At 45.3% G+C, this 16,688-nt stretch overlaps 1 protein-coding gene across 3 annotated transcripts in view; it reads right to left on the minus strand.

The window, feature by feature from the left end:
* Nucleotides 1-3,131: 3,131 nt before the first annotated feature.
* The window catches only part of EFNB2 (ephrin B2), a 49,237-nt gene continuing 35,680 nt past the window's right edge, over nucleotides 3,132-16,688 (minus strand). The window contains exons 3-5 of one of the 3 annotated variants that reach the window (XM_068984215.1): nucleotides 9,856-9,948; nucleotides 9,009-9,122; nucleotides 3,132-6,804 (exon numbers count right to left, since the gene is read on the minus strand). In XM_068984215.1, the coding sequence (XP_068840316.1) occupies nucleotides 6,416-6,804; nucleotides 9,009-9,122; nucleotides 9,856-9,948 (596 nt within the window). In that variant the 3' untranslated portion in view covers nucleotides 3,132-6,415. The remainder of the gene's footprint in view (nucleotides 6,805-9,008; nucleotides 9,123-9,855; nucleotides 9,949-16,688) is intronic. The other 2 variants (XM_068984216.1, XM_068984217.1) reach the window with 2 other exon arrangements.

Below are 16,688 nucleotides of genomic sequence, written 5' to 3' on the forward strand. Positions count from 1 at the left end.
GATTTTTTTTTTTGAGGAGTTTGGTTGTTTTTTAAAATGTGTCTGTGTGTTGTTGCTCAGTTGTGTCTGACTCTCTGCAACCTCCTAAGATTGTAGCCCACCAGGCTCCTCTGTCGATGGGATTCTCCAGACAAGAATACTGGAGTGGGTTGCCTCTTCCTTCTCCAAGGGATCTTCCCAACCCAGGGATCGAACCCAAGTCTCCTGCATTGTAGGCAGATTCTTTACTGTCTGAGCCACCAGCAAAGACCCCCCTCTTAAAAAAAAACTATATATATATATATATAATTAGCTTCATGTGAAGAACTGTTTCTAAGAGATTGTTAGTTCATTTACCACGATATAAAAACTTTGAAGTGAATACATTTTTCAGCTTTGGGGGCACACTTTCATCACTAAAAAGTGGATTCATCTATCTGTAATTTGCTGGAAAAAAAGATAATATTTTAACATCCCCTTGATCACTGATAAATGCTTTGTTACCTGGAAATATGAGGTAGGAAATACAAAAGGAGGAAAATATTTAGGAAATACAGAAATTGTGCCATCAAAGGCATCAGCTGTGTAAATATCACAAACATTATGCCAAATTCCCTGAAAACAGAAACAGAAGACCATCCTGGGCCTTTGGGTGCAGTCGCAATTTTGCCTCCTGTTGAGCCACCTGAAGACCTCTTTTCTGCCCAACCAAAAGCAGATAATCAGTCCTTTCTATGTACATTAGCAGTCAGTTTTATTCCTCTGAATTTTGTTTATTTTTTCTCCTTCCCCTGATTCTTCTCTGGGTTGGAGCCACAGACTGATACCAAGCTGCACGGCCAGACACTGAGATTTTATTTTATTTTATTTTCTCATTTCCATTGTGAACCTTTATCACAGTGTTTGAGTGGACAACTGCTTTACCAAAAAGGAGACTTAACAACAGGGAGAGTCGTTCTGAAGAGTCGTCACCTGGCCGGACAACACTTGGGGATACGAGGCAGGGAAGTCGCAACCGCGGGCTTACCTTTCAAAGAGGACGCAGGGCTCCTGCTTCTGCAACCTCTGCGAGGAGTTTCTGTATGTGACATTCCTTCTCTCTGATCGAGAAGAATAACACCTGTTGGGCACATTTTATTTTTCTCAGTTGAGGCTGACTTAGTTTGGAAAGGATGGTTTCAAAAACAAAGTGACCACTGAAACTGTGTCAGAGGTCACAATGCTTTTGTGAAAATTGAAAACAGTATTTTGTCACTGATTTCTTTTACTCAGACTAATCATTCGTGATCAGGGTTGAACATTCAGCTGGGGGACGTGGCTGTAAACTGTACTCGAACCTTGGATTTGCACTGGAGGGGCAGTGAAATAACCTGATGGGGAAGACGAAATTACTATTCAAGCACCAAGTGAAACTGTAGGCCTCTGGAGAATTTTGTTTCTGGTTTTAGGAAAGAGAGCATTTATTCGACAAACACGCCTTTAGCCCAAGTCTGCTGGGCCAAGGCTACAGATGCAGACTTTCATGACAATCTCCTGAGGGGCTTCTGAAGCACTCAGATTCTTCGTTTGCTACAGCTGTGGTCTGGGGCAAATCACCCCGGGCTGAACGATTTCTGGCTCCTTACTTCAGGGGCCCTTTCTCACCCTCTCCACCTAAAAGGCTTTACTCCTTAAGGTAAGGATTAACCAGAGCTCATGTAGCCAGTGAGGGCTTCCGAGGTGGCTCTGTGCGGAAAGAAACTGCCTGACAGCGTGGGAGATGCAGGTTCAATTCCTGGGCAAGGAAGATCCCCTGGAGGGTCTCACTCCAGTGAGGTTCTGAAGTCCTGGCCACTCACTCCAGTACTCTTGCCTGGGAAACACCATGAACAGTGGGGCCTGGTGGGCTGCAGACCAGGGGGTCACTCAGAGTCAGACACTACTGAGAATCGGAACACTCATGTGCTCCATAGCACCCGCGTAGGAGGACTGAACCCTTCATGGTTACCAGTCAGTCACTTTTTGGCTTGACCACAGCTCTGCCCTCGGAAATCAAAGGATGACCACGGTGGGGGTCTGATGATCAATCCCAAGGCCTCAAAGACCACAAGATAGGGGAAAACACTTCGGGCAGCAGTCACCTTCCCCAGAAGGTGCGCGGCAAGGGTGGCTAAAGCTAAATTCACTGCTTGCCTCAGTCCGGCGTCACAACACTCGCTTTCATCCATGGCACGTTTTCACAAAGAACCTTTGACTTTTTCCCTCCGCCTGGGATTATTTTGTGAAGGAAAGGGAAGCAAACTGCTCTGTTTGAATGGAAACCAGATCAATCTGGAACTAAGGTTGGAATAAAAGTCCTTATTCTGGGACTTTCCTGGTGGTCCAGTGGCTAAGACTCTGTTCTCCTAATGCAGGGGGCTCCGGTTCCAGGGAAGCTATGGGCTTCCCTCATAGCTCAGTCAGTAAAGAATCTGCCTGCAGTGCCTCGAGTTTAATTCCTTGGTGGGGAAGATCCCTTGGAGAAGGGAATGGCAACCCTCTCCCGTATTCTTGCCTGGAGAATCCCATGGACAGAGGAATCTGGCAGGCTACAGTCCATGGGGTTGCAAGAGTCGGACAGGACTTAGTGACGCTCATTTCATTTCCAGTTCGATCCCTGGTCAGGGAACTTGATTCCACATGTGTCAACTAAGAGCCGCCACGCTGCAACGAAAGGTCCTGTGAGCCACAACCAACACCCAGTGCAGCCAAATCAATAAACAAAAATATTTTTCAGAAGTCTCTCTTCTTCTCACGGCTGTTTTCACACTGTGCAGGTCAAACTGCTCAGGATGAAGAGGAGTCCATGTAAAACCTGACACTAAAACGTGAGATCAAAAGTTTTACGGGGAAACCAAGGGGCTCACGCAGCAGGGTGGGGCAAGATGAACCTTTACGCTGTGCACACGGCCTGGTTTGAAAAATGGGCACGTGCACGCCTATGGGCAGAAGGGTTTGGGTTACTGCAATCACAGAGGAACATGGGAGGCAAATTAAAATAACCAACAAAAAAGAAAGTCAAAGGAAAAGAAAACAAGCAGGAAAGGAAAATACTTTGAAGGCGCTTTTTCCATAGGAAAAAAATATTTTATTTTTTTAAGAACAAATTCAGTTTGAAACAGGTTTGGAACGTGACTTCATTGGCTGGGGGGCTAACTGCAATGTGGAACTAAAGCAGATCAAAAAACCTATGACAGGCTATCAAAATAAAACAAAGGAAAGAAAAAATATTTATAACTCAAGCATAATACTGTGTTACTTACAAATTGGACAACGAAATTTTAAATAAATATTCATGGTACATAATTACGGCACAAATATGCAGCAATTTGGCAACCTTTTATACCATTTTTTTTTCCTCATTACAGTGCAAAGGGGAATGACACTGCTGTTTAACAAGCTGTAGCTAAATACATTGCAAAAGTCAGATTTTATACAAAACATCTTGCTTAGACTTTATAAAAAACCAACATTGCTCTATGTACACAATCTGGGTAAGAAAAGCCATATCTGTCTCGTTTTTCATGTGTATTTTTATTAAAAAGGTGAATAAGGCTACTGTAACACCCCAAATCCATATACAGTAAAATCTGAACTTATTTACAGCATCTTCACTTAAACATTATGGTGCAAATTCCAAAGTCAGGTGACTAGGGATGAGAATACAAGGAAGGCATTTACAGTAACTTTCCAAAGCTGAACCAACTTCAGACAAAGGGACAGTTGGTAGATTGTCATATTCTGCACCACACACAAAACAGACGCACAGACTACTTGTCAACTGCTTGCAGGCCACTCTTCATCAACTCATCTGATTTTTTTCACAGTTTAGCACATACTCAAAATGTAGCCAACTGATGACGCACACCTTCAATTGCATTAAAATCAGACTGGTTCCCATTTCTCCCCTTCTTGCCCCTCTCCCCCATCCTAAAGGTCAATTTTTGATGGCTTATAAGAAAACCTTGTATGAATGCACGTACAGGAGAGGCCAGGGTGATGGAAAGAATTACATATGTACTGTGGCTGGTCACCATAGCAACCTTTCACAGAAATATGATATAGATATATATAATATATACTGTCGATATATATTATACATATATGTACACATGTATACCACACACCCACTCACACAAACACACACACACTTTGGACCAACATCATTTTCAGGTTCAGGAAATAGAAAGAAAAATTTCTGTGACAACTCATTTTTGTAGGTATTCACTGGAGGTTTGAGAACCTTAAAATGCTGTTGCTTTTTTTTTTTTTCTCCCAATTCAGAAAGCAAAGTGTTACCATAGTAACGGGACTATGTTAAAGATGTCTATTTTGCATAGCACATAAAAAGTAGGTTTCCTGTTTACTCGCTTCTTTTCCCAGCAGGGAAGGGGCGAGGGGAGGGGGTAGAGAGGAAGGAAAGGGGTCAGGCTGAACTTTCAGCCGAAGCCCCCTGGACGTGACCCGGTGGATTCTAGCGAACACTTCAGCCCATGAGGCAAGGAAAACACAGCGCAGAAGCTAAAGGCCGGCACATCTTCTCATTGTTGAAAACACGACGCAGTGAACACTGATTTCCTGGTATTTGGGGCTTGCACTTCCTAATCTATGGTGACGTGACATGCCTTCAGAGGACTTGGTTATTTTTGTGTTTGCTCCCATTATTGTTATTTTTGGAGTAATGTCGTTTTTCCCAGAAGTAGCAGTCCAATTAAAAAAAAAACAAAAAAACAAAAACACGGAGCGTTTGAGACCACTTAATCGCCACAAATGAGTTTCACATCTTCTGGTGTGGATTGTGTGCAATCGTAAAATATATATTAGTAAAACTCTTTCATTTTATATCCCTTGTGTTCTAAATACCTATTATAAACACATCCTACCTTCCTTCTCCCCGCCGGACATCATCATTTGGGCCCTCGGGACTCCTAGGAGGGTTGCCGCGTGGGCCTCTCCCTGACACACTACCGGGGGCTGCAGTCTCGATCAGTACCCACCCCTCGCCCCGAGGCCAGGGCGGCACCACCATAAACCAAAGTGTCACGAGGCGCGATGAGGAGGGGGGGGCGGTGGCAGGGGAGGGGCGATGAGGGGGCGGGGGGATCTGACCTTCCTTACGGATATGAAGATGCCTTAATAATTAATGTCAATGATGATGGAATTACAGCCCGTGTGACCTTTGGCTTTTTAAACTTCTAGGTCAGATTTGGCTCTCTGCTGTTCTCCTAAAGGCTCTCCCTGTGTGAATAAAATGTGATAAGTATAGCAGCTGGGTCCGCTTTAAACAACATCCAAAGCAGACCGAAGACTTCCCTACAGCTTCACAGCTGTACGTCTATTGCCAGTACCGAGAAACTCCTGCCCGAATCACCCTTCTCTCCAAGCCTGGTCCTCTACCAACAATGCCTCTTTGTTCCATCCGGCTAGAGAGGGACTGTCTCTTTCTTTTATTTTTCCTGTGCGTTGCTATTTGATAAGAGTGAATTCCTTCAAATGCACCCTAATCTACGGTGTGTGTCGTTGCGTCTCCTGCTTGCCTCTTAAAAATCTTAGCAAAACCAAAGTGCTGTGCTCTCTAATTGGGGCTTTCCCTTCCCAAATCTTGTTTCAGAGGTGGCAGCACGGAACCGCCTTCGCAGACAGACAGCCTTTGAGTCTCCCCCACGCCCCCTTCTCACGAAACTCCTCGTTTTCCTGGGCTGACAGCCGAGCATCTGGCTGGAAGGCTCCTCTTTACCCGCAGACGCCATTCCTATCAACGTGTGGCCCCTTTCGCTGTGGCTGTTGTTGCAAAAGGATGGGGTAGGAGACGCCCAACGTTAATGTCCCGTGAGTGATGCGAGTGTGGCGTGGGGGTGGGGGGGAATCTCGTGTGAAGGCCTGCAGAGCCCTGGATGACAGGGCGTGTGCAACAGTGAGGACTAGAAGCCAGCGGTCTCCCGAGGCCTCACGCAGCCAGAGTCTGTGCGACAAGACAAGTCCGGGGTGCAGCTCAGGAGTAGGGGGTCGGGGGGCCACGCCCGAGGCGGAGGGCGGCCCCGCCAGGCCCGGCGACCCAGGGGCCTGGGATGCTCCCAGCTCTCGCTCCTGCCCACCAGCCGCTCGGTCTCCCGGCTCCTGCGGAGGCCCGCGGGCGCGCGCGCTCGTGGTACCCAGTGGTACCCGGAGGAGGAGAGGGGCGGGGCACGCGCGCGCATCTTCTACGCGAGTCTTCCGACGGCCGGGGCACATCCTCCGTCACCGCGGCCGAAACGCTACAGACTAGTAAGCTGTCCGACTCTACGGGGCTCTTCCGAGAAGGGGTGTCCCCGCTCCCCGCTGCGCGTCAGTCCGTCGCAGACACAGGGGGTCTCGGACCCTCGGCGGGCGGCAGCGGGGACAGTAAGTTTCCTCCGGGAAGCGAAGGCACCGCCGAGGCTCAGACCTTGTAGTAAATGTTCGCCGGGCTCTGTGGGGGCATCTCCTGGACTATGTACACCGGGTGCCCGTAGTCCCCGCTGACCTTCTCGTAGTGGGGGCAGAAGACACTGTCCGCGGTCCTTAGCGGGATGATGATGTCGCTGGGCTCCGAGCCGTTGTTGTTGCCGCCGCGCTTGGGCGTGGCCAGTGTGCTCAGCGACAGCGTGGCCGTGTGCTGAGGCGAGTGCTTGCGGTGCCGCCGGCGGTACTTGAGCAGCAGCACCACCAGCGTGATGATGATGACGATGAAGATGATGCATCCTGAAGCTATCCCTGCGAATAAGGCCACTTCGGAACCGAGGATATTGCTCCCAGAATGTCCGGCGCTGCTACCGTCTGTGCTGGAACCTGTGGGGAGGATGGGGGTGGGAAGAGCAGTCAGAAGAGTCAGCGCTGTCCCCAGGGGGTTCTGGAGCGCTGCTGGGGATGAGGGGAAGTGTGTCCAGGTGGTAAAACTCAGCGGGGGACCAAACATTTCCCTGGCAGCCAGACTCTGGTAAAGCAATCACCTCATTTATTAGCCAAACGCAAGGGTAAATCAGAAAACTGGAATTGACCAACCACTACTATATATAAACTAAAAAACCAGCAGGGACCTACTGTGGGCTTCCCTGGTGGCTCAGAAGGTAAAGAATCTGCCTGGAATGCAGGAGACCCAGGTTCCATCCCTGGATCCGGAAGATCCCTTGGAGAAGGAAATGGTAGCCCACTCCAGTATTCTTCCTGAAGAAAGCCTGGTGGGCCCCAGTCCATGGGGTTGCAGAACATCAGACACCACTGAGCAACTGACAATACTGTATCGCCCAGGGAAGGATACTCAGTATTTTGTAGTAACTTAGAAGGGAAAAGGATCTGGAAAAGAGCATATATGCATACCTGGACCACTGTGCTATACACCTGAAACTAACAGGACATGGTAAATTTTGTTTTGTTTAGTCACTAAGTCGTGTGAGTCTTTCCCGACCCCATGGACTGGAACCCACCAGGCTTCTCTGTCCACGGGACTTCCCAGGCAAGAATATGGGAATGAGTTGCCATTTCCTTCTCCAAGGGATTTTCCTGATCCAGGGCTTGAACCTGCATCTCCTGCATTGGCAGGCAGATTTTTTTTTTTTTTTTTTTAACCAGCGAGCCACAACTGTACTTCAGTTAAAACAACAAACAAAAAACAGCTAAATGCAAATGGCAGAAGCCAGCCCTGGGGGGAGACGGGACTCCAGGTGGGGCTTTGAAGCTGCTCCCAGACTGCTTCATTTCCCCTCCATACATCATCGTCCATCAGCTTCGAGAACGGGCTGTGACAGGCAGCCCTTGATCTTGCCCCACGTCTCAACCCAGGTCAGCCAGCCTGCAGCCACCACAGGGCGCAGGAAAGGAAGTGGCCAGGCCTTCAGGTCAGCGTCTGCCGCTGAGGCGGCACCGCTCTTGGACCGCCTTCTGGCTCGGAAGGCTTCCTGGGAATCTCCCAACCCCCTGTCATTAAGGACAAGCCCCGCCTACCCGCAGAATGGCGGGAGCGCTTGCGAAGAGGGATGGGGCCTGGGAAAACGTTCAACCCGTAACTCGTTTGTATTACTTGATTTACACTTAAAATATATCTGGAAGGCAGTAGAAACTCTCACACGGAACAGACTGCCAACCCAAATGCTAAGCACTAAAAAACTGCCTGGCATCATTATATTATCCATTTATCAGTTTGTCATAAGAATTTGACACATCTTGTCATTGAAAGTTAGAAATAACAACTTCCCTCCTTGACGCTTGGAAAGAGATGGAATACTGCTACAGATGCTAAATTCGTGCGACTACCAACCAGGCGTTCAGATCTGACGTCTGCTCAGCGACCACCACATAACAAGTTCATTCCAGTGGTAACAAACACATAGCTATTTGCTCAAAGACAGCTAAAAAAGCGAAGTTACACAACAGTTTTATCCAGTATTCTAAACTTTTGCCAGGACTCCCTTTAATATCTCATTTTACACTGAATTCGTGGAAAAAAAAATTTATGAAACCACCTGGAAAATGTAGCATTGTGCAATATTTTAAGGCGTTACCACCTTAAATGTAGAAGAGGATCAATCAGGCTCTCTGTGGATTAGATATAATTAGATGAGGCATTAGAGCCTTAATTATATATACATTAACACCGGCTTGCAGCTAGTGTTGCAACCAGCATGATAAAGTGTCAGCCAATGAAAATAACTTTGATCTGAAAGAGCAGTGCTAATAATTGGCACTTAGATTTGATGGATTCTGCTCTCTTGAAGCTAAGACTTTTGTGGGAGTGAATTATTTTATTCTGATTGGGTAATGGTGATGGACAGGGAGGCCTGGCGTGCTGCGATTCATGGGGTCGCAAAGAGTCGGAGACGACTGAGTGACTGAACTGAACTGAGAGTGAAGATTACTGACTTCAGGAAGTACAAGTTCACGTTCTGGGGCAGAAATACCTGCACTCTGATACTCCCCACTGTGTGCAACACAGTAAGTGTGGTACACAGTAACAGTGGTACACACAGACTAGTCACACACAAGTCACGCTGCTGTACCTGAATTTGGTTTGACAAAGGGACTTGTTGTTGAACTTCTTCCATTTGTACCAGCTTCGAATTCTGGCCTCCTCGTTGGATCATTATGCCTGGTTGACCCAGCGGAACTTGCATCTATATGAAAAACAGGCAGTTACTTACAGCACAGAGATCTGACGGGATCTACCTTTAGGAGCTGGATCTAAATCTCAAGAGGCACGAATAGCAATGAACGTAAGATTCTTTATACAAAGTACAGTAAGATGCAAGAATATCATTTTCCTTTGAAAGCACAACGGTTCTACTAGTTATTTCAGAGGTTTAGCTAGTGAGGCCATCTGTGGAAACTATAGGGATTCTTGCATTTGGCAGGCAGAACATTGCAGATGACATTTTAATTTAACTGAGCGAGTTGACTGACTACTACCCCAGCTTCTAATTAGAAGAATAATTCTCTCTGCACAAGAGGTCATCTCTGTGTGAAAAGCCTCAGTGAACACAAGTCTTCCGTAGTCAAGAGGCAGAAATGGGCAAAATGGCAGAAACTTTAGTTTGCATTCTGGGTATTTTAATTGTGAACCAAAGGGGGTGTTTTGCCTTGAAGAAGGAAAAATCTATCTGCAGATACAGACATGGCCATAGACACTGAACCTGGCTGACCTCAACTTTTAGAAGTGTCTCCAGTAAAAAGAAATGGGCTGCATCAACTTAAGGAAGTCGGTCAGTGGCTCGAGGTGCACAGAAAGGTTTGCTTTGGAAACTAAGCTGAAGAGTGAGAGGAGGCGCGTGTGCGCAGCCCTGGGGGCAGCCATACTAGCTGGGGGCCCAACCAGATCAGAGGCTCCGTGAATCAGCAGACGGTTTTTACCTTGTCCAACTTTCATGAGGATCTTCATGGCTCTTGTCTGGCACACCCCTCCCTCCTGGTTATCCAGGCCCTCCAAAGACCCATTTGATGTAGCTGATCAAAAATAAAATGGACAAAACAAAAAAATAAAGAAAAAATCAGGAAATCAATAAGCCAAGTTTACATGAACATGAAATGTCTGAAAACAATTCGGAAAATAAGAATTCACTCTTAATCACAGGTTTGCTGAAAGTATGGGATGCTGAAAGGCAAAACGAAAAAATAAAGAAACAAAGAGCGATGGATGTCGTCCACACTGCCGCACGTATGACCTCTGGTTTCCAATGGACTTAAGCGCTTTCTCCTCCCTTTATAATCAACGGATTTCGTCTGAGTCTGTAGATAAAAGGAATGGCATCTTCCAAAAGCTGACTATTTTGGAGTTCAGCCTCCAAAGAGCAGTACAGTAAATACGGTAATTTCAAAATGTGGTAATCATCACCCAGCACCTGCTTCCTCTACTACTGATTTCCTGCCTCAAGAACAATTACCTTGATGCTCCCTGATTGTCAAGCGTCCAAGTTCTATAAACACTCAGAGAGGAGACTCCCACGCCCCTTTTTCTTTCCCCAGCCTTTCTGGAGCTTAAGAGGTTGTACTAGAATTCACGTCTTCCAGCTCTGGAGTTTTCCTCCTCCATCATTTTGTACTCGTCTGGAATGAATGGATGCGCTATTACCACCACCATCGACCTTGGTCAGACTCATCAACCAGACTCCCTGGCGCAGAACCCTGGGTGGACAGAGCGACCCACACGTGCCCACTGCTCTGTGAGTCGCCCGGGGCAGCTCGGGACGTAAGGAAGGACTTGGTCCAGGTCCACCAGCTCGGTTACCTTTCCACCTTGAGGAGGAGGGGGACGGCAGGATGTTTAACCATTCTCAGAGTCTTTTTTTCCCCAGCAGTCCATGCCCTACTCTATTTGAAGACAAAGGTCTATCTCTTTAGGACAGTGAGTTCTCTGAAGAGCATTGTAACTAAAGCCGCAAAAAGACAGGCTGCTAGCTAACTTGCTGAGGGACAGGATTTAAATTACAGGTCAAGTTCCAGATGAGAAAAGGAAGTGGACGTTTAGACATTTCTATTCCTCCACAGTTCAAGGGGCAGGGAACATAAGTGTTTCACATCCAATTCTGCCGTATAAACCTTTCTCTATTATTTTTTTTTTCCTCTCTCCCCCCCACCCGTTTTTGGTCATGCTGTGTGGCATTCTGGATCTTAGTTCCCTGACCAAGGATCGAACCTGTGGCCCCTACGGCAAGCCGGATCCCTAACCACTGGACCCTCATAGTGGTCTCCCTTCTCTAATTACCAAAGTCGTGCCTACTAACTCTATACTTTTAAAAGCACTGAAAAGGGGACAGACTTTCTGATAAAAATACATCCAAAGACAGTCTGTTAATGGGCTGTTTGTTTCCCAAACGGCAGGGCAGCAGACAAATCTGGATAGGTGTGCATGGAAATATGTATGCTGTGGATAATTACCTGAGCTGGAAAACAAGGCCTGAGTTGACTCGTTTTTGTGTTCTCAAGTTACTGACTTTTACTTTCCCTGTTTTCCTTAATAACAATGGCTGCCTCTTGTGTGTATAAATATCTCTTTGCTTATCTGAGTGCTTCCTTCAAGTCCAAGCTTACAATCATATCTTAGTCTTCTGTTCTTGCTGATACTGAGTTTCTCCTGGGAAACTGGACAAAAATTGCCATCATAATTTTTTTTAAGAGTAAAAAGTAGATAGTATCCTGTTATAGATGTCTGAGAAAATGTTTGGCAGATAAGTTAGAATAAATACCTAAGAAGCTTGCATGCTTTGGGGACTCTAAAAAATTTTTATTTTTTTCTTTCCATTTTCTGTCTTATTTCCCTTTTGTTTTTTCCAAACCTGGGCTTAAATTTCAAAGTATCTTTTCCTCCCACAGGCCTAGAAGAGTATGGTTAAGTGTGAGCAGGCACTCTTTCTGAACAATATCAGAGCAGTACTATAATTGTCACTTGAGTTTTCTCAAAATTTAGGATATGTTTTTATACAGAAAAAATGGTGAAAAGCTGATGTCTTTATCTGGCTGACAGTCTCAAAGGTTTAGTTACTTAACTGAAGTGGAATTCCCATCTTTTCTAATTCATACAGACATAAATGCACCCCAATGCAAAGTTCAGTGACTAAGTGTTTCTTGCTAAAACTTTAACATTGAGCTGACGAATGATAAAAATAAGATTTGAAGGTTGATACACAGAAGAAGAAAAAAACAACCAGGTAAGGGGAAGGAATATAGATTTATTTATTTTAACCTTGATGTAAAAAGATCAAAGATTCAGGTCTAAAAGTAAAAAATAAAGACATTCAAGAAAGAATAGCCAAGTCACAGCAGAGAACAGTCACTGGTGAATAACATTCAGAACTGCATCTGCAGAGGCAGAAACTACAGCCGACTTCCACTTTGTCAGTTTGGAAGCAGGAGGGGTGCCCGTAATTCGAGTGACTTTCCTTTTGGTTGTAATTTACAGGTCAGTGCCTTCCCTGTGCCATGGGAGAAGACCGCTTTGCATCTCCAACTGTGGACGTTTTTTCATTCCTTGGGGAGGGGAAAAAAACAACCCTCAAGCCCTGGAGAGTCCCAGAAGGAAACCTGAAGATGCAGCTCTGGCTGAGCTCTTGAGGCCGAGGCCACTGCTGGGGTGGGGGCTGGGATGAGGGTGGAGGGGGCCCAGGAGCAGACGACTGTGACTGCGGAAGGGTCTTCTCTCCACTCGGGGCTCTGCATCCCTTCTCTCTAAGTCCACTTGGAAATTGCAAAGTTACTAGAAGATATTGGAAATTTCATTCCTAATGTTTGTTTTAGCATCCCAGTACTTGGGTGTTCAAAAGGGTGCAAAGTGGGGGGTGGGTGGGATGAATTAGGAGATTGGAATTGATACATATACCCTGTTGCTTATTTTTAACTTTTCCTTTTGTATCGGAGTGTAGCCGATTAACAATGTTGTGGTAGCTTCAGGCTCAGCCTTACAGGTGTCCATTCTCCCCAAATTCACCTCCCATCCAGGCTGCCGTGCGCGTTAACACTGAGCAGCGTTCCCTGAGCTGTACATATACGCTACTGACACTCCACTGTACAGCCCAGGGGACTCTATACTCAAAGCTCTGTGGTGACCTAGATGGGAAGGAAATCCAAACAAGAGGGGACGTATGTGTATGCGTCGCTGGTTTACTTTGCTGAGCGGTAGAAACGAACACAACATTGTACAGCAACTGTACTCCAATAAAAACTTAAAAAAATAAATAAAAGGGGCTGAACTTTAAAATACAGTTAAGAGGGCCTGGCAGTCCAATGGTTAGGACTTGGCATTCTCCTTGATGAGGCCCCGAGTTCAACCCCTGGTCAGTGAACTAAGATCCCACAAACCATGCAGCTCGGTCAAAAAAAAAAAAAAAAAAAGTACAGTTATATGTTCCACCACGAAAGGATTTTTGCCCTGAGTTAGGAATGATGTAAGCTGTCTGGGAAAAAACCCCGTTTTAAGATGTGAGTACCAGTGGAAACTTCAGAAGGTAAACGTCACAGCAAGTTCAGTTATAAAATAACTCAAGAGTAACTTCAACTTATTGTATATTTAATCTCACAGTAAAAACTAATGTCTGTCTTCCTCACAACCTTCTTATCAAGGAATGTAGGGCTTGTGGTCCTAATCTAGCGGTGTCCCCTGCCCTCCCTCCGCCGCCACCTTGAGAAAGGGCACAGCTGAAAGTCTTCTGACCTGATGACACCACATTATTGGCCATGAACTCTGAAATAAAGCCTCAAGATTAATATTCTGATCTCTGCTGCAACAGCTGGTCACCAACAAGCTTAGTGGCTGACTTTGAAATACAACAAGAAAGTGCTAATACTTGGGAGTAAAATCTACTTCTACTTCAGGAGACAGTTTTGCAATTATTCTTACTGTTGATTTGAATGTATTGGAAATTGTTAACTGGGAGAAGGTAAAAATAAATTGCGAACCTCATTCTACTTAATTTTTCTTTGCATCTCTCAATCAGCATCATCTAATGCCACCACAATCATAGTATGACTGTATTAAATGGATGAAATTGCACTTAATCATTTACAGAGAAAATATAACATTGTTATATCTAAGCTGTTAGTGCCCAGACTTTTTTTCCCTCCTTGACTCAGAAAAAAACTAGATTTTATCAAATCAAAAATTATCAGAAGAGTATCTCTATCTAGTTAGAAAGGAAGGTTCATAAAGATACAGGGGCATTTTATAGCCTGCTTTTAAAAGCTTTTGCTTCTGGGATCTAATTGCACTGAGCAAGTGTATTGAAATCACTCGCTTGTTCCCCGAGGGCCTGACTTTAAGTGGGTGGAGATCATGGCTCAGCCCGGGAAGGGGGGAAATACCCTGAGTTCATATTGCCTAAAAGTTCTCTTCACGTTTGAAAACTGCTCCGCGAACATCTGTACCTGCCCGTGTAATTGTACGCGGACTTAACTGCAGTTTCTCCCCAGCTGCAGGCAGGCAGCGTGCTGGTGATCTGAGTAAGAGAGGAGAACCAGTGGGCAAGGCATACTGCATTTCTGGCTGTGTTTTTGGACTGTGCCCACAGAGAGGAAGTCCTATCACATTCTAATGTGTCTTCACTTGGTGGTTATGGCTCTGCACCCGGGGGAGGGTGAGCTGGAGTCCTGGGTCTCGGCTGTTTTTATTTCAGTCTTCCACCTCGGTAAGTGGGTGGAGCATTAACTGCTGGCTGAGTGCCGACGTACACTTGGGTCCGTCCCATGCACAGAGAGGTCAGCACCAAGAAATTTTACAGAGTGGGCACCTCCTGACGAAGCACATCCGTCATTCTTAGGTTATGATGGAAAGAATGAAACATCGAGATATCCTATGCAGGGCATTTCATACTATTTTATTTATTTATTTTCATGCCCGCACCTCTCAGCTTGTGGGATCTTAGTTCCTTGACCAGCGATCAAACCTTTGCCCCTGCATTGGAGGCACAAAGTCTTAGCCACTGGACCGCCAGGGAAGTCCCTAGACCATTTTAAAATGTAGCTTACTGGGATGGGGCTGGGATGGAGTCGAGGGGGTTGGTGGACATCCCCAAAGCAAATCCTTTTCTCATCAGAGAGATGCACCAAAGAGAGACAGATAATAAGCATACAGGGTCAGGAAATCAGAGTTCAGTTTTCTAGTAAGAATAAAAACTCTGTGTCCATATAAAACTGCACAAGACATAATTTGCTCTTATTTGGTTATAAAACAAAGAGCATTTTGTGAAAATCCTCTATCAACATCAGCTTCCTGGCACTGTCCGCGTCCGCCGTGTCATCTGATGCTGGCTGTGCTAAGTGTGGTTTCTTCGGGCAGCCCTTATACACACGGGTCTCCCGAAACTCAGCTCAAGAACTGGAAGGACTTGAAGCCTATTACCCAGCACACTGAGGAACTAAAGAAGCAAAACCAAGTGAGAAACTTGGAAAGTAAAGCGATGTCACTAAAATGCATGTGGCACGTGGATGGGGTCACTGTTTCCTTCCAGAGGGTTGCTATGTAAGTTGAAAACCAGAAGGCTGAGAAAAATGGAATTACTTAATATGAACATACAACCCAGGGAGCTAAGATCTAACTATTTCGCACCCTGACATGAATTCATATTCAAAACATATGATGCATATTCAAAATATATATTAAAGACACAGGGATTCAGTTTCTAGAACTCACTGTAGTTTAATGCCCTGGGTATCATAGTGATCCTCTAATATGCCAACTTCGAAGAAAAGTTCTAAACATGGAAATGCTAACAATCACTAAATGCCAAAAGGAACTTGCCCTTTGCTTTAATTAATAAAAACTTTTGAAACAAAAGCATCTGTATAATGTGTCAAAAGGAAGATGAAAAAAAATCACTTCTAACTTCTTCTTTTTTATATGCTTTCCTCTGTGGTTTTATAGTTAAAGAAGTGGCGAATACACCACCATGGCTTTTCAAGGTCCTCACTATTTTTGCTTGGTGCAGTATCAAAAAAAGTTCAGCATTAATTCAAATCCCAGAATGCCTGATCTTAGAACGAAAGATTTATAGATACTTCTAAAAGTCTGGATTTGAAGGAAGAAAAATACAAAGGAAGACACAGGAAGTGTGCATTTTTCACCCAAGGAAACATTGTTTCAGTTATGATGGGAAGACTCACTTGAACTTAACCCCACATCATTCTGGCTGTGTTTTGACATTTTAAAGCAGTAAATCAGGCATTTGGAGGTAATAACTGGCTTAGCCCCAGTGACTTCTATACAACACATTTAGTTAGTTTCTCCACTAGACAGAATGATTTGGAAAAATGAATTAAAAACCAAAGTCACAATTTAGCCCCTCCTCCCGTATTAAACTACAAGTAAAGATACAAGTAAAGACACCTACTTCTCAGGTAGCACTAGTGGTAAAGAACCTCCGGGCAGTGCTGGAGACATGAGACGTGGGTTTGATCCCTGGGTCAGGAGGATCCCTTGGAGAAGGAAATGGCAACCCACTCCAGTATTCTTGCCTGGGAAATCCCATGGACAGAGGAGGCTGGCGGGCCACAGTCCATGGGGTCTCAAAGAGTCGGACACGACTGAAGCAACTTAGCATGCATGTAGCAACAGAGATATGGGTATCCAGTATAAATGAATGCTCTTGAATAAAATGGAATAATTTTATTTTCCCAATTTTAAATGTTCACCATGAACAGTGATAGGATATTCTACTGACAACTCAGTAATGAGAGTTTTGAAAAATGTTTAACAACCT

This window comes from Capricornis sumatraensis, chromosome 12 (genome assembly GCF_032405125.1).
Source record: "Capricornis sumatraensis isolate serow.1 chromosome 12, serow.2, whole genome shotgun sequence".
Lineage (NCBI taxonomy): Eukaryota > Metazoa > Chordata > Mammalia > Artiodactyla > Bovidae > Capricornis > Capricornis sumatraensis.